The sequence below is a fragment of the Leptonychotes weddellii genome, chromosome 9 (genome assembly GCF_054177405.1).
Source record: "Leptonychotes weddellii isolate Sample4059 chromosome 9, ASM5417740v2, whole genome shotgun sequence".
NCBI lineage: Eukaryota > Metazoa > Chordata > Mammalia > Carnivora > Phocidae > Leptonychotes > Leptonychotes weddellii.
In genome coordinates, this window is record NC_138377.1 from 64,862,878 (window position 1) to 64,885,496 (window position 22,619).

At 58.5% G+C, this 22,619-nt stretch overlaps 3 protein-coding genes across 10 annotated transcripts in view; 2 read left to right on the plus strand and 1 right to left on the minus strand.

The window, feature by feature from the left end:
* Positions 1-6,629, plus strand: part of ACIN1 (apoptotic chromatin condensation inducer 1) — a 34,008-nt gene extending 27,379 nt beyond the window's left edge. For 3 of the 7 annotated variants that reach the window (XM_081830748.1, XM_081830753.1, XM_081830752.1), the window contains 10 exons: positions 890-932; positions 1,781-1,914; positions 2,012-2,164; positions 2,745-2,886; positions 3,212-3,357; positions 3,758-3,865; positions 4,003-4,110; positions 4,349-4,673; positions 4,787-4,887; positions 5,688-6,629. In XM_081830748.1, the coding sequence (XP_081686874.1) occupies positions 890-932; positions 1,781-1,914; positions 2,012-2,164; positions 2,745-2,886; positions 3,212-3,357; positions 3,758-3,865; positions 4,003-4,110; positions 4,349-4,673; positions 4,787-4,887; positions 5,688-6,014 (1,587 nt within the window). In that variant the 3' untranslated portion in view covers positions 6,015-6,629. The remainder of the gene's footprint in view (positions 1-889; positions 933-1,780; positions 1,915-2,011; positions 2,165-2,744; positions 2,887-3,211; positions 3,358-3,757; positions 3,866-4,002; positions 4,111-4,348; positions 4,674-4,786; positions 4,888-5,687) is intronic. The other 4 variants (XM_081830750.1, XM_081830749.1, XM_081830751.1 and 1 more) reach the window with 4 other exon arrangements.
* A 952-nt stretch (positions 6,630-7,581) lies between these two features.
* CDH24 (cadherin 24) lies at positions 7,582-17,945 on the plus strand. Of its 2 annotated transcripts, XM_081830756.1 has the most exons (13): positions 7,582-7,737; positions 9,292-9,596; positions 9,789-10,083; positions 10,238-10,357; positions 10,430-10,597; positions 10,770-10,957; positions 11,364-11,617; positions 12,788-12,924; positions 15,200-15,321; positions 15,403-15,514; positions 15,734-15,982; positions 16,548-17,590; positions 17,697-17,945. In XM_081830756.1, exons 2-12 carry the CDS (start codon positions 9,396-9,398, stop codon positions 17,048-17,050), a joined length of 2,349 nt encoding a protein of 782 aa, XP_081686882.1. In that variant the 5' UTR covers positions 7,582-7,737; positions 9,292-9,395; the 3' UTR covers positions 17,051-17,590; positions 17,697-17,945. The 2 variants fall into 2 exon arrangements, with proteins under 2 accessions (XP_081686882.1, XP_081686883.1); XM_081830757.1 differs by lacking the exon at positions 17,697-17,945 and having other exon boundaries at positions 16,276-16,734.
* Positions 17,946-21,218: 3,273 nt separating this feature from the next.
* PSMB11 (proteasome subunit beta 11) lies at positions 21,219-22,498 on the minus strand. Its single transcript, XM_006746497.3, has one exon. The coding sequence runs from the start codon at positions 22,496-22,498 to the stop codon at positions 21,641-21,643; it is 858 nt and encodes a 285-aa protein (XP_006746560.1). The 3' UTR covers positions 21,219-21,640.
* Positions 22,499-22,619: the final 121 nt, after the last annotated feature.

Sequence of the window (22,619 nt, forward strand, 5' to 3'; positions counted from 1 at the left end):
CTCTTTCTCTTTTTGCTCTGTCCATAGTCTTTCTCCCACTGAGTGTTCGGGGGAGAAACTTGCTCGATGGCAGGTTTGGGAGTTTCTGGTCCTTGGCAGAGCCCCCTAAGCTTAGCTTAAGCCCTGTTGGAGAGGAAACAGTAAAGCTCTGCGAGAGCTCTATATAATGGGTTGGAAAGCTGGAGGCTCCCTGGGGACAATCTGCCCCTCAAAAAAAAAAGCCAAAAAACCTTCCTTTACCAAACGCACCTTGAAAGTCTTTCTGCTGGCCCTTGGGTCAGGAGCCTCCTCTCTGGTGGGTCTAGTGCTGCCCTGTAGGGGTGTGGACAGCCTTAACAGTCTGCTGTCCGAGTGACTCAAAGCCACAGTGAGTGGATGTCAGGCTAGACATGGAGAAAAGGAGGAGGCTTACCTTGTTGCAGTGATCATCCCAAAGTTAGTTTTCCTTGTTTCCTCGTGTTCTCTGAGAGTTTGCAAGGAGACTTAGGAGGACCAGATGACCCAGTTCTGGGCATATCTTGTTGGGTTTGGCGTCCTCTCAACCCGTAGAGACAGTGGAAGAGGGCAAGACCCATGCCTTTAAAGGGCTGGGAGGCTCCTGAATTCCTCTTCCAGCTTATTTCTGGTTAAGCTAATACACAGGTGTGGTATGGACTAGATGACTTTTCCCTGCTGTGATGTTTGATTTTATTTTTTTCTCTAACTTGCATTGATTCTGCTTCGTTTTTGCCGTTTGCCGCTTCTGTTTTGGTCTCTGTCTGTCTCTGTGTCTCTCTCTCTGTGTCTTTGGAACCTATGCTAAGACTGCCCCATCTAACCTCCTTCCCCCCTCTCTGTGGGGTGTGTCTCTTTCTCTTTTTTTTTTTTCCCCCTTTTCTTCTCTATACAGAGCTCGCTGCCCAAATCATTCAAGAGGAAGATCTCCGTTGTCTGTAAGTCTAGCCCCAAATCCCTGATAAAGGCCAGGAGTACCATAAAAATCAGTTCATAAAGAAATAGGTTCCCATTCTCTCTCAGTGGCATTCTTAGGTCACCCCTTCCCACCCCACTCCCTCCACCCAGCAAATCTACATCTTCTTGGCATATGTCGGGTTCTATTTTGAAATTCAGAACTTCAGATAATCACTGTCATTTTTCCTAGGTCACATTTTTTTTCTTAACTAATGACACTGAGGTGTGTCTCACCATTTCCTATCTAGCCCTACATGCATTTCCTCTTTCAGATATCTGAACCCTCAGAACCAGCAGTGGGTTTGAGGGACTTTTCTATAATGTTTAGTAGTTTATCCTTTATTCATTTTTAACATTTTCCCAATGAGGAACTCTAAATTGACAAAAGTGTAATAGATCTTTATAACTTAATATGAAGTCATAGTGTGAAAATGAACCTAAAGCATGATCAGATCATGTCACAATCTTAAACTAACTTTTAGATATAAGTATCACATAGTCTTGTTTTTCTGCATTCCTATGTCCTTCTCAGTCTGTCTTCCCCAGTACTTTAGTTAGTTCTACCACTAAAAGTTTAAACTGCTCACCACCCTAGTTACCCATTCCTAGTTGCCTTTAGAGATAAGTAGTTTTTATTGGTCAGAAAGTGGTTCCAGTCCTTGTATTATTCACTCTGAGGCATGGTTTCCCCAGCCCCCAAATATAATTTCCTTAAGTTAACCTTTTACTGAAATTCCAGTCGAAGGCTATCTGTAGGTGTTAGTGGTGTGAACCAGCAGAGGACCTAAGACCATCTAACTAGTTGTTCGATCCTATTTCTTGGGGACAGCAGCTACCAAGGGGTTGCCAGCTGGAAACAGTGACACAGAGGGGGGCCAGCCTGGTCGGAAGCGGCGTTGGGGAGCCAGCACAGCCACCACGCAGAAGAAACCCTCCATCAGTATCACCACCGAGTCACTCAAGGTGAGGTGGGAGGAGCCGGGGAGGGGAGGATGAGACACGTTGAGGTGGGAGTAGACACGGGCCCAGTGTAACGGGGTGGGGGGTATCTGTGTCCCAGAGCCTCATCCCCGACATCAAACCCCTGGCGGGGCAGGAGGCTATTGTGGATCTTCATGCTGACGACTCCCGAATCTCTGAGGATGAGACAGAGCGTAATGGTGACGATGGAACCCATGACAAGGGGCTGAAGATATGCCGGACTGTCACCCAGGTAAGGCTCTTGCACCCCAGCGTCAGGGGAGCGGGCAGTGGACTCCAAGCAGGCAACCACAGTAGAGTCCTGGAAGGGAAAGCTGCCATCTGTGCAGAGGGTTGTGCTGATTGCCCTTTTAGGGGTCATCAGACTACCACATCCAACCTGTTGTCCATAATAAAGAAAATTTTATTAGAACACAGCTACACCAACTCATTTACTCTTACATCTGGCTGCCTAAGTGCTGTAACGTCAGCGTGGAATAGTTGCAACAGAGATTGTGTGACTCACAGGGCCTAAAAATATTTCTCATCTTGCCCTATACAGAAAAAATTTGCCCACTCCTGCCTTTGTTTTCCTCATGGCAGAACTGAAGCATTAATAATCCCGGGATCCAGTGGAGGAGAATGAAATCTTTCCCCTAGTGGAAGGAACACGCTAGGTTTACTGTACCACCCTCTTTCAGGAAACAGGAGGCGGAGAAGAATGTGCCAGTTTGGTGTTTAAGAATTGCTCCATTATCTTAAAAAAAAAGGGGGGGGGGGCGCCTGGGTGGTTCAGATGGTTAAGAATTGCTCCATTATTTAATACCTTACAGGTCGTACCTGCAGAGGGCCAGGAGAATGGGCAAAGGGAAGAAGAGGAAGAAGAGAAGGAGCCTGAAGCAGAACCCCCTATACCTCCCCAGGTTTCAGTAGAGGTGGCCTTGCCCCCACCTGTGGAGCATGAAGTAAAGAAAGGTAGGTGAAGTGTACAGCTCCCTGAATTCCGAGAGCACTTTATTTGGACCTCTTTTAAAGCATTTAATGTTTTCTGCCTTTTATTATAGTGTTTTTGCATTGCTGTTTTACCTCCCTCTCCTAGTTATTGAGCTACTTGAGAGTTAGGTTAAAATCTTTGGATCTCCATAGTGAGGAGCTTTGCCTAGACAGTACCTTGCACATTGTAGGTGCTCAGCACAGTTAAGTGGAACAGTGCTTGGTAGGGAATGAGAGAAAGGCATAGCAGAGGTGAGAGAGCCAGCTTGCTCCCTGCTGAAAACTGTTCATGTGCTCTTTTTGATAGTGACTTTAGGAGATACCTTAACTCGACGTTCCATTAGCCAGCAAAAGTCTGGAGTTTCCATTACAATTGATGACCCAGTCCGAACTGCTCAGGTGCCCTCCCCGCCCCGGGGCAAGATCAGTAACATCGTCCACATCTCCAATTTGGTGAGTCCGAGTCATTTCCCACAGCCCGGCCTTGTTTAGTGGTTAAGAGTTTGAGCTTTGGATTCCTGTTACTGAACTTCAACTCCTAGATCTGCCAGTTACTCACTCACCAAGCGACTGACCTCATCTCTCTCAACCAGTCTCCTCCCCTGAAAAATGGGGACAAAGTATCAGCCTGCAGGGTTGTCTGGAGGATTTGCGGAGGGCCTGGCATGTAGTGTCTCCGTTGGTGTTACCGTTCTTCGCTCCCCTCTCATTCCCACGGGAGAGTTCCTGACCCCTCTGTGCCCATACTCTGAAGCTGTACTCCTGTGCCAGATACTTGGAGAATCTGAAGACTGGTTGCAGGAGTATTGTTCTTGCCTTCTTCAAGACTTGGAAACTCCATTTTCCTTGGCAGGTGCGTCCCTTCACTTTAGGCCAACTAAAGGAATTGTTGGGCCGGACGGGAACTCTGGTGGAAGAGGCCTTCTGGATTGACAAGATCAAATCTCACTGCTTTGTCACGGTGAGGAGGAAGCTGATTCTCTAGGTTGTGGCACACATTTCCTTTTGTAACCAACGTGGGCAGGTTCAGGGGCCTTGTGGCAAGTGGGAGAGATTGAGGCCTGTTGTGACCCTCTGCCTTCTGCCTTCCTCCACCAGTACTCAACAGTAGAGGAGGCAGTTGCCACTCGCACAGCGCTACATGGGGTCAAGTGGCCCCAGTCCAATCCCAAATTCCTTTGTGCTGACTATGCCGAGCAAGATGAGGTAAGAAACCTAGGGAAAGGAAGGAGGGGAGGGGCAGGGGAGGCCATTATCTGCTAGAATCCAGCTGAGATCCTGGCCAAACCTGCAGCCACTGAGATTCCTTCTCCCTTTTCCTACCCCTTGGTTCCTTTCGTTGAACCATGGGGCTCCAAAATCTGTATGCCCTGGTACCTGGGCTCCTTCAGTGGGAGTGTTATCCTCTCCATCCTGACTGTCCTTGTCCCTCCTCTACCCACAGCTGGATTATCACCGGGGCCTCTTGGTGGACCGTCCCTCTGAAACTAAGACAGAGGAGCAGGGGGTACCACGGCCCCTGCACCCCCCGCCCCCACCCCCAGCCCAGCCACCACAGCACCCCCGGGCAGAGCAGCGGGAGCAGGAGCGGGCGGTGCGGGAACAGTGGGCAGAGCGGGAACGGGAAATGGAGCGGCGGGAGCGAACTCGATCAGAGCGTGAATGGGATCGGGACAAAGTTCGAGAAGGTCCCCGTTCCCGATCACGGTCCCGTGACCGCCGCCGCAAGGAACGTGCGAAGTCTAAAGAAAAGAAGAGTGAGAAGAAAGGTACTTAGCTGTCGGGACACACATACCTGCTAGTAGGTGGGAAAGGAACCCAAATGGGATGGGACACACAGGGTCATAGAGCATAAGGTCTGACTCACTTTCTCGCACCTCAGAGAAAGCTCAGGAGGAACCGCCTGCCAAGCTGCTGGACGACCTTTTCCGTAAGACCAAGGCAGCTCCCTGCATCTATTGGCTCCCGCTGACTGACAGCCAGGTGAGTGCTCACTTGAGGCTCCGCTCTGAGTAGCAGCCAGGCTTGACAGCAGTGCAAGGGGGAGAGTCACTTGACTACTGGTGTGAGAAGGCCCAGGTATTGGCTTAGGATAAGGGAAGAAACTAAGCATCACGGAAAGGCAGTTTTTAAGAACCAGGTGACCGTACGCCATAGAGAAGCCAAACCCAAGAGTGCCAAGGTCAACACAAAGACAGGAACTGGGTTTGTGTGTCTAGGAAGCTGTCTGTGCCAACCATCCTTGTCGGAAATTGATTTCAGTTAGCTGAGAAGCCATTTCTCTGCTTTTTTAATTCTAGGATAGTTTGCCTTTTTTTTTTTTTTCCAATTTTTATTTATTTGGTAAGTAATCTACACCAAATGTGGGGCTCAAACTCAACAACCGCAAGATCAAGAATTGCATGCTCTTCCAACTGAGCCAGCCAGGCACCCCTAAGATTTTTTTTTGCTTTTTAAATTTAAGTTTCTTTGTAATGGGCCTTTTTGGGAATTTGAGGCTCATGTACTCGGCTAAAGGGAAAAGTGGTTTGTTCACATCTTAAGTAGCTGGGGGAATACGAGAGGCAAGGCATGGATGGTGCCACTGCCTGTCGTGGGTATAAAAGGCGAACACTTGGAGGGATGGGGACCCGGAGACAAAGACAGGTGTGATTGCAGACAACCTCCTTCCTGCTTAACAGCAAAGCTGGCGATGATCCTGAGCTAGGGCAGGGCCCAGGGACATACAGACAAGGCGGGACTGGCGTGTGCGGGATCTCAGCAACCTTTGCTGCCTGCTGCAGATTGTTCAGAAGGAGGCTGAGCGGGCTGAACGGGCCAAGGAGCGGGAGAAGCGGCGAAAGGAGCAAGAAGAGGAAGAGCAAAAGGAGCGGGAGAAGGAAGCAGAACGGGAACGGAACCGGCAGCTAGAGCGGGAGAAGCGTCGAGAGCACAGCCGAGAGAGGGACAGGGAGAGAGAGAGGGAAAGGGAGCGTGACCGGGGTGATCGGGAGAGGGAGAGGGAGAGGGACCGGGAGCGAGGCAGGGAGAGGGACCGCAGAGACACCAAGCGCCACAGCAGGAGCCGGAGTCGGAGCACGCCTGTGCGGGACCGGGGCGGGCGCCGCTAGCTGGGAACGCACGAGCGAGAGCTGCAGGCATCAGCCACCCTGCCCCGGGGGGTTCGAGGCCACAGAGGGATAGGTACAATCTCCACCGCCCTAGAACCAGGGGTCTTTCACACCATTTACCCAGTGCTCAAGTATGGCTGCCACCTGTCCCCACATACCAAATGGAGCAGTGGCCGTCTTTCCCCCCAGAGCCCCACCCCCATAACCTATCTCTTGGGAGTTAGCCCTCTCCTCACTCTCCTTTCCCACTGTTGAGTCTGAGAGGGAAGAGCTAGGTTAGGGAGGGAGGTGGTTGGCCCAGAGGTGGGGAACAGCCAAGAGCCCCAGACCTCTCATTTTTCCTCCATCCTGCTCACCACCTCCTTTGGGTACTCACAACCCCCTCTTGGGAACAGCCGGGGCCAGGACTGGGTCACCTATGAGCTGAATCAGCATCTCCTCCTGAGTCCCAGGGCCCCTGCAGTTCCCAGTCTCTTCTGTCCTGCAGCCCTTGCCTTCTGCCCACCGGTTCCACTTTATATCCACCTTTTCCTTTTGTTCAATTTTTATTTTTATTTTTTTTATTATTAAATGATGTGGTCTATGGAAAATAATAAAAATCTGACTTAGTTTTAACTAGTGTGTGACTGGGTTTCCTTGGGCAGGGCCGGGGGGAGAGCCAGACAGTTGGAAGAGGACGGCTGTAGCATGGGGGCACCATCGCCTGCATTCCATACACTTGTTTAGGCAGCCTGCTGCTTCCGGGAGCAGGGACTTCCCGCCCTCCATCTCTGTCTTGGCTCTACCCACGTCACCACGGAGCATCGTCCTCACTGGAGGCCAGAGGGGAAGATCCCTGGGAAGAGGAGGTTCCCTGTCCCGGTGCCCAGTCCCGCGTTAGAGGCGTTCGGTCACCTGCTCGCCACCCTCAAGGCGCCTCCCACAGCGGCCGCCAGGGGGCGGCAGCCGCTCGCTCAGTGGGCGCCTGTAAATGAGCTTCCCAAAAAGGCTCCCCTCCCCACCGCCGTCCCCTCCCGCTGCTGTCGTGCCTCGGTCCCTGACCTGCTCCTTGGGCCCAGCCCGCGGACTCCCTGGACCCTTCTGCCGGCCTTAAGCACTCCCCAGTCGGCCGGCTGTGGTGCCCCGCACCGGCTCCCCGAATGCCGCCTCCTTGCGGCCGGGGTTCACAGCAGCCCCAGAGGCCGCTCCGGGAGCGGGAGCGGGAGCCGCAGCCGGGCCTCTCCGCAGCCGGCTCCTAATTCCCCGCCTCACCGCGCGCTCGCCCTTCGCCCCGCGGCGTGGGGGCGTGCGGGGCCGCTCGGCGCTCCCGGCTGCACCCTCCACGCCAGCCCTTCGGGGACGGCCTGGCGCCGGGGCCTGGACGTCCTCCCGCCCGAGTGCCCTGCCGGGCGCAGCGGGCCCGGCCCGGGAGGGGCGCCGCATCTGTATGCGCCCGGCGGCCCGGCAGCGCCGCCCCCGCCCCCGCCGCGCGGGCCCGGGCTGGCCGGGGAGGGTCGGAGGCTGGGCTCTCTCCCGCGCGCCGCGGAGCCGCCTCGCTCCTCCGCAGGCGGAGCCTCCTTCCCCCGCCCCCTCCGTCTCGCTCCCTTGTTCTCGCCGGGGCCGCTCAGACCTGCAGCGGAGCCGCGGCGCCCGCTCCGATCGGCTCGGGGCTGCGCCCCCGGGACCCGGCGACGGGGGCGGGCGGGGACGCTCCCCGCCGGCCTGGGCCCCTCGGCACTGCCAGGTAAGGGCGCCTGCCCCGGAGCCCGGGGTCGGGAACCCGCGGAGGGGCAGCAGGGGGCCCGCAGCCTGCGGGTGTCTTCAGAGCGGTGCGCTCCGCGGCTGGGAGCCCACTGCCGGCTCCCTTCTCCCGCGCTCTACCTCTTTCCCCTCTTCCCTCGCACCTCTTTTCCTCCTTGCCCCATTTTCCTCTCCCTCGGTTCCTCTTCACCCTGCCTTCTCTCTGCCTGTTTGCCTCCTCTGCCCCTTCCCTCTCCCTCTTGCCCTGTCTTTCTCCACCTCCTCTTCCTCTTTGCCTTTTCCTTTCCCGACCTTTCCTTTCCTGTCTTTCCCTTTGCCTTTTCCCGCTCTCCTTTCCTTCCCCCGTTTCTTCCCTCTCGCCTCCTCTTCCCTTCCCGCTATCCGGTTTCCCACTCCTCCAGCCCTTTCCTTCTCCTCCTCGTCCCGCCTCCCGCTCTGGTCCCCGGCTTCCCTCCGGCTTCCCTCTTCCCTCGGGAGGGAAAGGACTGGCAGGTGTGTGTCTGCTCTGGGGGAGGAGGGGTGGCAGCCACAGCTACCTGAGGGGGTCCCCCCCTCCCCGGCAGGAGGAGAGGGAGGAGACAGCAGTGGGAAGGGTCCTCTCTCCAGCTCCCTTCCCGAAGCCCCTCCTGGCTGCTCCCTCTCTCAGATTGAAGTTCCCGGGGCCTGCTCTGACCCCCGCAGCTGAGGGCTGCCCCCCGCCTGCTCATCACTCCCAGAAAGCCCCTCTGCCCCCCTCCTACCATTCCCCAGCCTGTTACCTATGACTCCTCTCTGCCTGTCAGACACCCAGGCTGCCTCCTTTGATCTCTTTCCTCGTGTCTCTTGCTGCCATTCTGTCTCAGTCTGCGCCGGACAGTGCCTGAGTCTGGGTCTCACCATCACTAACACTGAGTCTGTAGTCTCTGCTCTCCTCTCCCAGCCTCCTGGCCTTGCCCCCAGCTTTACATCCTCTTCTTTCGGCTCCGGCCCCCCGCCACTCTGCCTCCCGAGCCCAGTCCCCCTTCAAGGACTTCAGCTGGCAGTGTGGGCTGGGGGCAGGTTCTGGAGAGGTGGGGTTCCCTCTGGAGGAGGGACTTTCACAGGCTCTCAACCCTGTCTTAGGCTGCACGCCTTGTCATGGCTCAGCCTGACCCCAGACACCTTGACACCACACCTCCGTGAGTCCCAGCCCCTGGATTCTAAGCCCTTTCCCTGGTGGTCCCCAACTCCTCCAGCCCCCTGGCTGCATACTCAACCTGGGAGAAGAGGGGCCAGATCTGGGATTCCAACCCTTCCCCGCATCCCCCCTCTTGTTTTCTTCCCCAGCTTCTCTACTCAGAGTTGACTGGCCAGAGATTTATCAGCTTGTAGGGCTGGAGGTGAATACAGGCAGAGCCTGGGTGGAGGGAAGGATCAGACTGTCTGCTCTGTCTCAGTCTGGGTTCTGGGCAGTGGGGTGTCTGGTTCCTTGGAGGTCTGATCTTCAGTATCTAACTTTAGTTGGGGGCCGGGGAGAGTTAAGGGTTTCCTTGACCCTGAACAGCTACCTGTCCTACAGGTGTGGATCCATGGGGTAGCCCCAACGCATCTGCCCTTCTGCCCCAGCCAGCTCATGCCTCAGTACCCAGGGACAGTGAACAGAGCCCTGGCTGGAGCCCAAACATGTGGGGCCTGGTGAGGCTCCTGCTGGCCTGGCTGGGTGGCTGGGGCTGCATGGGGCGCCTGGCAGCCCCCGCCCGGGCCTGGGCAGGATCCCGGGGGGGCCCAGGACCAGTGCTGCTGCGGAACCGAAGGAGCTGGGTGTGGAACCAGTTCTTTGTCATTGAGGAATATGCCGGTCCAGAGCCCGTCCTTATTGGTAAGGTAAGGATCAGCCCTTCCCAGGTCTGCCCTGACTCTCGAGGCCCTTAGGTCCTGCCCTGCAACTTCATCACTTCTTCAATGACCTTGGCCCCTCAAGACTCCCAACACTCCACCCCCTCATAGACTTAGACTCTTTAACCTTTCTGTCCCTATGCTTGGAACCTGTTGCTATATTTTCCCTGACCCCTACAGCTGCACTCGGATGTGGACAGGGGCGAGGGCCGCACCAAGTACCTGCTGACCGGGGAGGGGGCAGGCACTGTATTTGTGATTGATGAGGCCACAGGCAATATCCATGTCACCAAGAGCCTGGACCGGGAAGAGAAGGCACAGTACGTGCTGCTTGCCCAAGCCGTGGACCGAGCCTCAAACCGGCCTCTGGAGCCCCCGTCAGAGTTTATCATCAAGGTGCAAGACATTAATGACAACCCACCTATCTTTCCCCTCGGGCCCTACCATGCCACAGTGCCCGAGATGTCCAATGTCGGTGAGTACCCCAACTCTGACCATCCCAGAGCCCGTCTCCTGGAGCACCCTCACCTCTCCTTCCCGCGTTGCTCTCGTGTCTGGGTCCCCCTCATTTGCTGTTCTTTCCCACCTGGCCCTGCCCCTGCTGAGTGGGGTGCCGGGATCCCCCACAGGGACGTCAGTGATCCAGGTGACTGCTCACGATGCCGATGACCCCAGCTACGGGAACAGCGCCAAGCTGGTGTACACTGTGTTGGATGGACTGCCCTTCTTCTCTGTGGACCCCCAGACGGGTGAGGATAGAGCTCGGAGCCTGGCGGGGCAGCCATGCGAACAGGCAGCCCCTGACCCGTGTCTCTCCCTAGGAGTGGTGCGTACTGCCATCCCCAACATGGACCGGGAGACGCAGGAGGAGTTCTTGGTGGTGATTCAGGCCAAGGACATGGGCGGCCACGTGGGGGGGCTGTCGGGCAGCACTACGGTGACGGTCACCCTCAGCGATGTCAACGACAACCCCCCCAAGTTCCCTCAGAGTAAGGGGCCGGTGGCCCACCGGAGCCATCCTTTGCCTGCCCCCACCCTCTACAGCTTCTGGGGAGGCCTCCCCTCTCCAGCCCTCCCCCAGCCAGACCCCAGGAGAAGGGAGTGCTGGGAGAGGGAGGAGGGCTAGGGACCTAAGATGTCTCCCCTCCGTCCCCCCTCAAGGCCTATACCAGTTCTCTGTGGTGGAGACGGCTGGGCCGGGCACCCTGGTAGGCCGGCTGCGAGCCCAGGACCCAGATCTGGGGGACAACGCCCTCATGGCGTACAGCATCCTGGACGGAGAGGGGTCCGAAGCCTTCAGCATCAGCACAGACTCCCAGGGTCGAGACGGGCTCCTCGCTGTCCGCAAGGTTAGCCTTCTGTCTGCGAACACTTGCACACTCACTCCTACCTGCCTCGTGCCCCACGAGGCTCACTCCTAACTGGTCTAACAGACTCGGGACCACTGGGTTGGAGCTTAGAGATCATGGTCGTCTCGTCCTCTTTCAGATGAGGGACTGGGGCCCAGCAAGGGGGAGAGACGGGCTCAGAACTTTTCGTGTAGCCAGTCTATGATGGAGCTGGGGGCAGACCTAGGGTCACAGACTAAGTCATCTGCCTCACCCTGACCACTGCGGCCCCTGCCCGTCAGTGCCCACCTCTCGTCTCAGGTGGGCCGAGCACTGGATGCGTGGGGAGGGGACCTCTCACCTTCCGGGAGCTTGGGCCTGCCCTGGTTTCCACGTGCCCCAGTCACTCCACCTCTCCTCCCCATAGCCCCTGGACTTCGAGACCCGACGCTCCTATTCCTTCCGCGTGGAGGCCACCAACACCCTCATCGACCCAGCCTACCTGCGGCGAGGGCCCTTCAAGGACGTGGCCTCCGTGCGCGTGGCCGTGCAGGACGCCCCAGAGCCGCCTGCCTTCACCCAGGCTGCCTACCACCTGGCGGTGCCTGAGAACAAAGCTCCTGGGACGCTGGTGGGCCGAGTCTCAGCGGCAGACCTGGATTCCTCAGCCAGCCCAATCAGGTGAGCTGGGGTGTGGGCAGGGGAAGGGGAGGGCCTCAGGGAACGAGCCCAGTGGCAGGCTAGCCCCACCGAGGATGGGCCCCCCTCACCGAAAATCCCACTCACCTCCTGGTGGAGGTCTCCCTCTCTGCAGGGCTGAGGGCCAGGGAAGGCCTGGAGGTCGGGGCTAGCACCCTGCGCGCCCCCCAGCTCCACCCATCCCTCTGGGAGGATAGCAGTGGCGCCTCCCAGTGACGGTGCGGGCAGATGCAGACTCATGTGATGAGTGGTGCTGGAGGGCGGGCCAGCCCTGTTGGTCAGTCCCTCAGCGCTGCACATTATACCCACTCGGTAACATTCAGTTCTCACAACAGCCCTGTGAAGTAGGCACGATCAGCCCCAGTTGTTTTAGAGGCCAGGCCCCGACAGGTTAAGTTCCTTGTCCAAGGTCACATAGTCAGGAAGCAGCAGAGCTGGGACTTGCATGCAGATTTGTCTGCCTTGAGAAGAGCCACTCTTCCCACCTTTCAGCAGTCCCGTCACAGGAATGAGGGAGGTGCTGGTGTCGTTCCCATTTTGTAGTTAAGTAAACAGAGGTTAAACGATTCACCCAAGATCACACCGCTGGTCTGAGGCAGAGCAAGCCTGGGGTCCCTGGGTCCCTGGAATAGAGCCCAGAAGTCAGAAAGACAGGCTGTTTACCCCCACTTCCACCTCTTTCTGTCTCACCCCCACCATGAAACCCAGTCCCCCTGAGTCTTAGGACAGCTATTTAATGTTGGTAACTTCCCCAAGCGACTGGTCTCTTTTTTTAAATTTATTTATTTTTTTTAAAGATTTTTATTATTTATTTATTTGATGGAGAGAGAGACAGCGAGAGAGGGAACACAAGCAGGGGGAGTGGGAGAGGGAGAAGCAGGCTTCCCGCCGAGCAGGGAGCCCAATGCGGGCCTCGATCCCAGGCAGCCGCTTAACGACTGAGCCACCCAGGTGCCCGCGACTTGTCTCTTAAGGGGACCCTAAAGTGAATTATGGCTCTGGGTACCCGGGGCAGGCTCAGCCCAGCGAGCTCGGGCCCTCTGCCCAGAAGAACCAAGAGGCCCAGCAAGGCGAACAGAAGGGAGGGAGGGGTAGCAGCAAGCTCTGGCCCTGCCCCCAGATCAGCCCCCAGCTCCGCTCCATCTTCCCCAGATACTCCATCCTCCCCCACTCGGATCCAGAGCGCTGCTTCTCCATCAAGCCCGAAGATGGCACCATCCGCACAGTGGTGCCCCTGGACCGCGAGGCTCGCATCTGGCACAACCTCACAGTGCTGGCCACAGAGCTTGGTGAGGAGCCCTAGGCCCCCAGGAGAGGGAGAAGGCGAGCAGCCACCTGCAGAGGAGCTGTCCCTGAGCAGGGAGGGGGGAGGCAGTCACTGCCACCATGCCTCACCAGTGTACAGCGCTGGCTTCCCAGCCTGGATCGCCACCACCAGGCAGGCCTCCTGGTCTCTGAGGCTGGGCTGGCCTGGGCACAGTGGATCTGCCTGCGCATTCTCCTGACTTTAAATTCATTCCCATACCTGACTTTCCCCAACTGGGAAACAAACCTACTCTCAAATAGCTCCTAAGCCCTAGGAAGCCCCAATCTGTACCCTGGCAGACCCTGCCCTGCTCACTGTCCGCTTCAGGCTGAAGCCAGGGGCCAGGGCAGGGCTGGGCCCCTCCTCTGGAGGCTGACTGGGGGGCTCCAGCAGCCCCTCCCAGGGACACCCTGCAGAGAGCCCTCAAGGTAGGGGAGAGGGGCCATCCCCTGCCCCTGTTAGCCCCCAGTCACCAGCAGCATGCTTTGGCTGCCTCTGGGCGGCCCTGGCCCACGGAGGCAGGGAGACCTCCGTCCCCTCTGTGAACCTCCCCTTATCACTCCTGCTCACGCCCCAGGGCCTCCTACATTTGCTGTCTGTGTCCCATCTGTGGGAACTGTCATTGTGTGCGTAGATGTTTGTACATGGCAGCAGAGAGCTCTATGTATGTGTACATGTGTGTATCCACGTGTGTGTACAATTCCATGTGTGTGACAATACATATATACACACATGGAGTGTGTGTGTGTGTAGTTGAGTGGGTAGAATATTTGTGCGAATGTGTAATTAGGTGTGTGTAAGGATAGGTACAGGTAGCTGTTTGTGTATGTCATTTTGTGTATGTGAGTATTCGTGGCCAGAGAATTTATTACATACTGTGTACCAGGGACTGTTCTAAGTACTAAATGTGGATCAATTAATGTAATCACCACCACAACTTTATGAGGGAGGTATGGTTATTTCCCCGTTCGACAATAAGGGAACTCGGCCGAAGAGAAGTTAAGTAACTCCCCAAGGTCATGACGATGTGACGGGGCAGAGCCATGAGACCCCGTAAGGCTGCGGAGTCGGAGCACTTATCCCTCCACCGTGTTGCCTCTCACGTGTAGCAGTTTATGTGTATGGGCTCATGTTTCTGGCCCCGTGGCTGTGTGTTACATGGTGTTGCACGTGTGCCCGTCCGTGTGAATGTCCCTGTGTGTATATAGTGTTTGCAGTTGCCTGTGTATACGTAGCCAGCCATCTGTGTCGTGGGTGTGCGTGTCTTTCCCTCCCTGCCTTCTCACCCTCCCACCAAATCCTGCTCTCCAGCAAACCCCAAGATCACCTAGCAGGCCCTGGGCCCATACTGCCGAGAAGGAATGGAGCCCCGAACCCTTGGCCAGGGAGCCCACTCAGCCTCCCTTGCCCAGGCTGGGACCTCGGCCCCTTCCCCGGGGCCAGCCAGCTCCCTCCCCACCTGGGAGAGGACTAAAGAATCTGGGAGGCTCAGCCAGCAGAGGTGAGCTCCGGGGTGGGCAGGGATACCTGTTTTCCATTCTTTCTTGGATGGCATTGGCAGTGAGGAGCAAGTCAGGGTAATGACAGGGAGCCACCTGATGAAGGGCTGCATGAAGAAGGGGGCCTGTGTCTGGCTGTGGCACCCAGGCTGGCCTGGCTCCCCAAGGCCAACTCTAAGTGCTACTCACTGCTATTCCGTGGCCTTCCGACCGCTGATGGGGCGTGTGTGTGTGTGTCTGTCTGTCTGTCTCTGTCTCGCTGGTGCTGTGTATGAAAATGCATCCTCTCGACCCCGGGTTGGGGGGTGACACTGAATACACTGTGTCTATCCAACACCCACTTCATGTATGTTGTATTTGTTTTAAATGCTGAGTGTACATTGAATATACGGTATGAATGTGTTTGTTTCATGACTATTGTCTGTGTGCAACCTGTATGCACCTTCCGTCTACCTTTCATTTATGGTGCATGTGTCGTGCATGTGGGTTATCCTGTATGCATATCGTGGGTGCCCCGCCCCTGTGGAGGGTGTGTTCCACACTGCACATATCTTGGCTACCACGTGAATGTTGTCATACGCTCTCGGTGTTCCATTCGTTTCACGTCACCGTTTGCTACTTGCACGTTGCATGCATATACCGCGTGTTGCATGTGTATGCTGTGCGCTACATGGAGCATCCGCACCCACGCACCATGTGTGTTGTGTGTAAACTGTTGTGTGTGCGTGGGGCATGTATGTGTTCATGTTCTGTCTTCAGACAGCTCCGCACGGGCCTCCCGTGTGCAAGTGGCCATCCAGATCCTGGACGAGAATGACAACGCTCCCCAGCTGGCTGAGCCCTACGACACCTTCGTGTGTGATTCTGCAGCCCCCGGCCAGGTGAGCCAAGGAGGCAGAGGGCTCGGGTCCTTAAGACCGCCAGCTGCCCACTCCATACAAGGCCTCTCTTCTTCCTGCCAGCTGATTCAGGTCATCCGGGCCCTGGACAGAGACGAGGTGGGCAACAGTAGCCGTGTCTCCCTTCAAGGTCCTCTGGGCCCCGATGCCAACTTCACTGTCCGAGACAACCGAGGTGGGTGGCCCCCCTGCTCTCCTCCTCCCATCCCACCTCCTAGCCCAGCCTCACCCCTGCCCACACATCTGGGCCCTCCACCCAACAGAAGGTAGATGTGGACGTGCACACATTTGCTCTTTGCTAAGCTTCCCCGTTGGAAGCTGTCTCCCTGGGCCGCACTGACCCTTAAAGGGACGGTGTCTCAGGAGGGGGCCCGACACCTTCCCTCTCCCACAGATGGCTCCGCCAGCCTGCTGCTGCCCTCTCGCCCTGCTCCGCCCCGCCAGGCCCCCTATCTGGTTCCCATAGCACTGTGGGACTGGGGGCAGCCAGCCCTGAGCAGCACTGCCACCGTGACAGTCAGCGTGTGCCGCTGCCGGCCCGATGGCTCCGTGGCTTCCTGCCGGCCCGAGGCTCAGCTCTCACCCGCTGGGCTCAGCACTGGGGCCCTGCTTGCCATCGTCACCTGTGTGGGCACCCTGCTCGGTGAGTCGGGCCACCTTGGCACGTAGATGTGGGGCCGGAGCCTGCAGGGGCTGGAGAGAGGGGCCAGGGCCCTGGACCTAGGGAACTCCACCCCGGGGCTTAGAGGATGCGCCCGTGCGCGGATTTTCCCACTCCCTCGTGTGTCCAAGAGAAGAGCTCCGGCCTCCGGCCCTGGCATTACCAGTCCGCAGTGACAGCAGCAGGCCGTAAAAACTGGTTATTGAAGCCTGACTCTGGACGGTGCGTGGTGCCCGGCGCATCACTTGTGCTATTTCGTGTCATCCTTTCAACAGCCCTAAGAGGGAAATTCGTTTTCCCGGTGTTCCACACCAGCCCTCTAAGGGTCAGAGGTTCAGAGAAGCGAAGCAACTTCCCACAGTCACACGGCGAGTGCGGGATGAAGTCAGGCCTCAAACGAGGCCTGCCAGGGCTTAAACCCGGGTCTCGCCTCCCCTCGGCCACACTGGCTCCTCCGTCTCCCAAGCCGCGTGCGGCCCCGGGACGGAAGCAGGCGGCGCGCTCCGGGGCGCCGCGGGCTCAGCGGCCTTGTGCGCCCCTCCCCCAGCGCTGGCTGTGCTCTTCGCGGCCCTGCGGCGGCAGAAGCACGAAGCGCTGATGGTGCTGGAGGAGGAGGACGTCCGCGAGAACATCATCACCTACGACGACGAGGGCGGCGGCGAAGAGGACACGGAGGCCTTCGACATCAGCGCCCTGCAGAACCCCGACGGGGCGGCCCCGCCCAACCCCGGGCCGCCGCCCGCGCGCCGCGACGTCCTGCCCCGGGCCCGGGCGCCCCGCCAGCCCCGGCCCCCCGGCCCCGCCGACGTGGCCCAGCTCCTGGCGCTGCGGCTCCGCGAGGCGGACGACGACCCCAGCGTGCCGCCCTACGACTCGGTGCAGGTGTACGGCTACGAGGGCCGCGGCTCCTCCTGCGGCTCCCTCAGCTCGCTGGGCTCCGGCAGCGAGGCGGGGGGCGCCCCGGGCCCCGCCGAGCCGCCGGACGACTGGGGGCCGCTCTTCCACACCCTGGCCGAGCTGTATGGGGCCAAGGAGCCCCCGGCCCCCTGAAAGCCGGCCCCAGCCCTGCCCGCCGCGGGGTGGGGGGGGGGGCAGCCCGCACAGGCCCTCTGAGTGAGCCCCCAACCCCCTGGGGTCCAGGCGGGCGGCAGCAGCCCCGGGGGAGAGCCCCCAGGCCTCCCCTTGTCCCTGTGTCCCTCTTCCCAGCTTCCCCAGGGCAACGTCCTTCTTACCTCCCTCCTCCCCAGTCGTCTGTATGTCTCCCTCCAGGGATCTCTGTCTCTTTCTGTAACACTCTCCTGTCTGGGTCTGGATTGTGTGGCTCGACTCTGAATCTCTCTGTTCCTTCACTGTGACTCCACTCTCTCCGTGACTCTGTTTTTGTCTTCCCGGTTCTAAATCTCTCACACACCCTCTCTCTGTCTCCCTTGCCCACACACATGCTCTGTGTCTGTCTCCTGCCCGCATCTGCCTGCATTCTCTCCGGGTCCCTGTGACTGGCTTTTCCGTTTTTTCTGTTGTCCATCCCAAAAGCAAGAGAAACTTCCAGCCACTGCTGCCCACCCTCCTGCGGGGGATGTTCGGCCCCAGGTCAGTGCTGCTAATTAAGGGGAGGGGGCGAGCACTGGGATTGCCTGAAGCCCTCCTCCACTCACAGACTAGAACCGCCCCCCCCTCGGGTCTCCTGTCTTTACAGACCTGCCCGCATGGTTCCATCCATCACTCATGGCCTCATCCTGGCTCCACTGGCCTCCAGCAGAGAGGGTGCCAGCCCACCTCCCAGGGCCAGAGCTCCAGCCCCCCACATTGCCGCCTCCCTGGAGCTCTGCCCAGCTGTTGGCCTGCCCTGGGCATCCCAGCTCTGGGCATTGTCTTGTGTGTTTCCCAGGCCCCAGGGGGAGGGGAGGGGAAGGAAAGGAAAGGAAAGGAAAGGGGGAGGCAGCTGGGGAAGGGGGAAAAGGGAGGAAGGGGAGGGGCCTCCATCTCTAATTTCATAATAAACAAACACTTTATTTTCTAAAGCTGGAGCCCTGTTTCCCGTTCTGCATGCAGGTTTCGATACAGAGCTTCCCTGTGCCAAAGGGTGGGAGCAGAGGCCTGACCCAACCCCGCTGGCTCCTTTCTTCTTTGCGGGGGTGGTGGGGGCAGTCCACTCAAGTCCCTCTAGCCCGAGGAGGGTTTGGGTTGTTTCCATTCAGGGAGTAAGTATCCCCACTGCCAACTCTCCTGTTCCTTGTTGGTCTCAAAATGTCTAAGGGAATTAAGGGGGATTGGCCAGAGGGGAGGGTGGCAAGGAGAAGTGGGGGTGAGAGCTCCTAAGAAGAGAGGGGGAGAGATAAAAGACTAAGAAGAGATGAAGAGGGTTTCATCACAAAAATGTGGCTGGGGGGCAGCAGAGGGAGCAACCCAGTCCTCCCGGGGCCTGCGGTGCCAGGTGGGAGAGGGTGGGCCAGGGTGAGATGGCATAGTCCCATTGATTCTGGGCCCAGTGCTGCCACCTTTAATTCTCCCCAGTCCTGGTCTTACTCTCCAGGGAACATAAAGGAGGAGGGAGAGGGACCAGGGAGGCAGGCTCTCTAGGGGCCCAGGGGCTGAATCAAAGTCAACTGGGGTGGGAGCTGAACAGAGAGCCGTCATTTCTCAGGGTGCACTCCCTGAGCAGAGAAGGGAGGTCCTAACTCCAGGCAGGGCTCCTAGTGATAGGAGGTGATGGGTCAGGACAGATCCTCGTGACCCTCCCCTCCAAGTGTGGGGTGTTGGCCATCCGGGGGAGCTACTCCAATGGGAAGATGCCTTCTCACACCTTCCATGCCTGCTTGGTTAGGGCAACCAGGTGGCGGGAGAACAGGACCCTTGCCCCGGGGCTGGACTTGTCCTTTACTCTGTGAAGGATGGACCCGGAGCCCTGACTGGTAGAAGGCCTGTGCAAGAGCAGGCTGGCTGTCCCCCAAAGGAGATGATTGGGAGCCAACACTGCAAGCGTGGTGTTAGAGGGACAGCATTTTCCAGTTCAGGGCAGGATGGGCAAACTCTCTGCCCCTCTGCTCTCACCCCAACATCTGCATCAAGCCTTCGGGCGTAAGTGGAGACAAGGGAGGGACTGACCTAGGTGGCGAGGTGTGCTCAGAAGTGGGATGCGGCCTTTACCTGCTCTCCCAGCCCTTCCAGGCCTCCCTTTCCACTTCCTGAGGTCCGCCCCGACTCCAGTAAACTCGGAGGGAAACACAGGGCATAGGGAAACAGGCCTGTCAGCAAGACCCCTGGGCTTATCTCTGGTCTCAAATACCTCATCATCTCGAAGGACAGAACCTATCAAAGGGAGTGAAGAGGGACAGGATCGTGAAAGGAAAGGAGAAGGGAGAGAAGGGGCAAGGTGACAGGAGAAGGAGGGCTCCCTTCTTATTCTGCCCTGTATGTGGGTTCAGTCCTCCTTCCCCCGTTTATGGGGAGGGGAAGGGGGCAGAGCATCCCAGAGGAGTGAGCTGCAGGCAGTTTTTGAGCCTGGGACTGGGCTCAGGTAGCAACCCCAGGCTGCACGCACCCACACATGCATACCCACATTTTCTCATTACTGGGGCTTTAGGATCAGGGGTGTGAAGATGCAGAAGTGGGGAACAAATGAGCTCTGCCCCCACTTCCTCTCTGCTTTGGACCATTTTTGCAAAATAAGTGACAAGGCCTGGCTTTCTCTCCTAAGAGGGGCTGCTCTCCTTATCCAGGTGTTAACCCTTTCTCTTCCAGTCTCTTTCCTGTCTCTGTACACAGGAACTGCACGTGCATCACCTAGCACACTCACACGCACACATCTCTACTGGGTCACTCACACCAGGACACAGATCCACAAATATCTCTGCACTTGGGGATGCACCCTCTTATGCCTGAGTCCATCACGTACTTGAACCCTGGGCAAAAGCTTTCCTCCTGTGCTCCTCCAGGACTAGGCTGGCCCCGGGGGTCCCTGAGCTCTGCTTATCATTCCCAGAGCCCCGCACCTTCTCCCCAGAGGCTGAAGAGTGGTCAGGGGGTGAAGGGTTGCTGCTGAGGCCACCCACCAGATTCCAGGACCCTGATTGGAATAATAGCCCTCCTGTAAGAGGCAGCTTTCTGCCACTCTCCCCCCCCCCCACCCACTTTCCTCCCTCTGCCTCCACTGCTTTCCTTCCTGAGACTCCCTGCCTTTCCCGTCTCCTCCCTGATTATGCCCTGAAGGCCAGAGCCTGGGGGTCTCCTCTGTCTGTCCAGCTCCAGCCTGGAGGAAGTGCAGCATTGAGGCTCGGGGCTCAGAGCTGGGCTGCAGGCTGAGAGGAGGGATGTCCAGGAGGGAGGAAAGGGGGCTGCGAATCTTGGGACTGGAAGCTCTGCAGGAGTGGGATGAGAGAAGGAAGGTTCAGCAACCTTCCGGTCAGTCCCATCTCTCAGTTGACTGTGCTTTCCACCCACCCCCCTTCAACTTTGCCTGGGGAGGGGCAGGGCAGGGAAGGTGGCCCTCCTGGAACTTGGCTTACCAGGGAGCTGGAGGAGGGGCAGGAAGGGCGGGAGAGGATGTGCTAGCCCGACAGTTCCCGCTGGAACAGCCACCTCCCTCTTCTCTTCATTCCCCAGAGGGAGTGACAGGAAGGAAAGGCTGGAAAGAAGGCAAAGGGAATTAAGCAGGAAGGGGAAAGAGGGAAAGAAGTCTGGCCACAGCAGTGACAGAGTTCCCAGTGGGCTGCGGCCATGGCTCCAGGTCCTGGCGGGGGAGTGGGGGTGGCCGCCCTCCAGGCCCTCGGGCTCCTTTGCCCACCAGGCAGGGGTTTGGCCCAGCTACTTCCTCCCCCACCTCACTCCCAGATGCCTGCAGGGCCTTGGGGAGAGAAAGAAGGCAAGGAAGAGGACCTGGGAGGACAGAGCTGGGCTGAAGGAGCAGAGCTCTGGAGCCAAAGGCCCGGGTCCCAGCCTCATCTCTGCCACTTACTCTGCGACCCCGGGCAAGTCACATAACCCTTTGAACCTGTTTCCTCTTCTGTAAAGTGAGGATAATTATTACCTCAGAGTTATCACGAGAAGGGCATTCAGAAGGAGTAGTGATTGTAGTCCTTAGAGTCCCTCGGGGGCAGGGGAGGGGGCCGAGGGGAGAGCAGCTGGGAGAAGCCCCTCACCACCACAGGGTCCAGGCTGCCCTGTCCCCCCCCCAGCCTGGGCACTCTGGGCCAGTCGCCCCACCTTACTCCACTCCCCGCTACCCCCCTCACCAAGGTGACACAGTGACAAAGACTCTGAAGCTGAGATGAGCACAGGAATGGGAGGCAAAGAGAGCGGGGGATCGCGTGGGAAAAAGCGGCAAAGAGGGTGGTGAGAAAGAGGGTCTAGCACTTAGCCCCGTGTCTGGCATGCAGTAGGCATGCCCCGGAGGATTCGCTGCAGAGAACTTGGGGGTGGGAAGTTGGCTGGACCAATCCATCAGGCAGAGGAACATGTTGGACAGAGCCATCAATAGCACTGGGAGGCACAAAGGGATGGAGACGTGGAACAAACAGAGCTGGGGACCCCTGTGGGCTGGAGCCAGATGCCGTGAGGCTGCTCCCACCACCTCCCCCCTCCCCCGTGCCCATCCTCCCACCCCACTCCCTTGGCCTAGGCCCCCCCAAGTCCTGCCGCTTCTCACAGCATCTCAGTCCCCGCGGGCATCCTGGAGTCTCTGTGCAGGGTGACTGGCTCAGGCTGATCCCAGCAGGCCTCCTCCTCCTCCTCCTTCCCTGGCTCCGGAAGCTTCTGCAGTTCCGAGTACAGCGCACAGGCATCGTTGCGGGACACATACTCCCATCCGTTCTCCCGCACGTGGAAAAGGTCTACAGCACCCCCGGAGTAGGCATCGCGGTGGGTGGCGTGGGCCACGGCGCAGCGAGCCAGGGCGTAGGCTTCCTGGGGGCTCATGTCGTAGCGGTAGCCGCGGTCCAGCACGCCGTAGGCATAGGGAGATCCCGAGCCCACCGAGAAGATGTTCCCTTGCAGGCGGGTGCCGTCACTGTAGACATAGAAGAGGGCAGGGCCGGAGCGGTCCCAGCCACACAGCGCGGTGGCCACGCACAGATCCAGCCCCCGGTAGCAGGACATCATGGCCGACAGGAGTTTGGCGGCACCGGCCACGCTGGGCAGCTGACCGTCCCTCAGCGCCCGCAGCCGCAGCTCCCGCCGCAGCACGCGGTACCAGGCGGCGCAGTCGGCCGACGTGCCGGAGGTGGTGCCCACGAGGTGCTGGTGCACGGGGATGATCTTGCGCGAGGCCGGACACTGCACATAGTTGCCGCAGGAGGACCGTGTGTCGGCGGCGGCGATCACTCCGTGCCGGAAGCGGAAGGCCAACGTGGTGGTGCCATGCGCCAGCCTGGGGCCGTGGATCCGCAGGAAGGTTTGAGGGTCCCAGCCTGGGGGCACGGCCCAGCCACCCGCCTGAGGCAGGTGAGGCGATGGTCCCTGGGTGCCGGGGGCCTGCCACTTGCACACATCCTGCAGAGCCATCCCTGGGGCTGAGTGATGGCTGGAAGGAACACGGCAGGGATTTGTGGGCTGGAGCCAGGTGGGGGAAGAGAGACGCTAAGGAGAAGCTGGGCTACAGCCAGAACCCGCACGGAGGGGCACA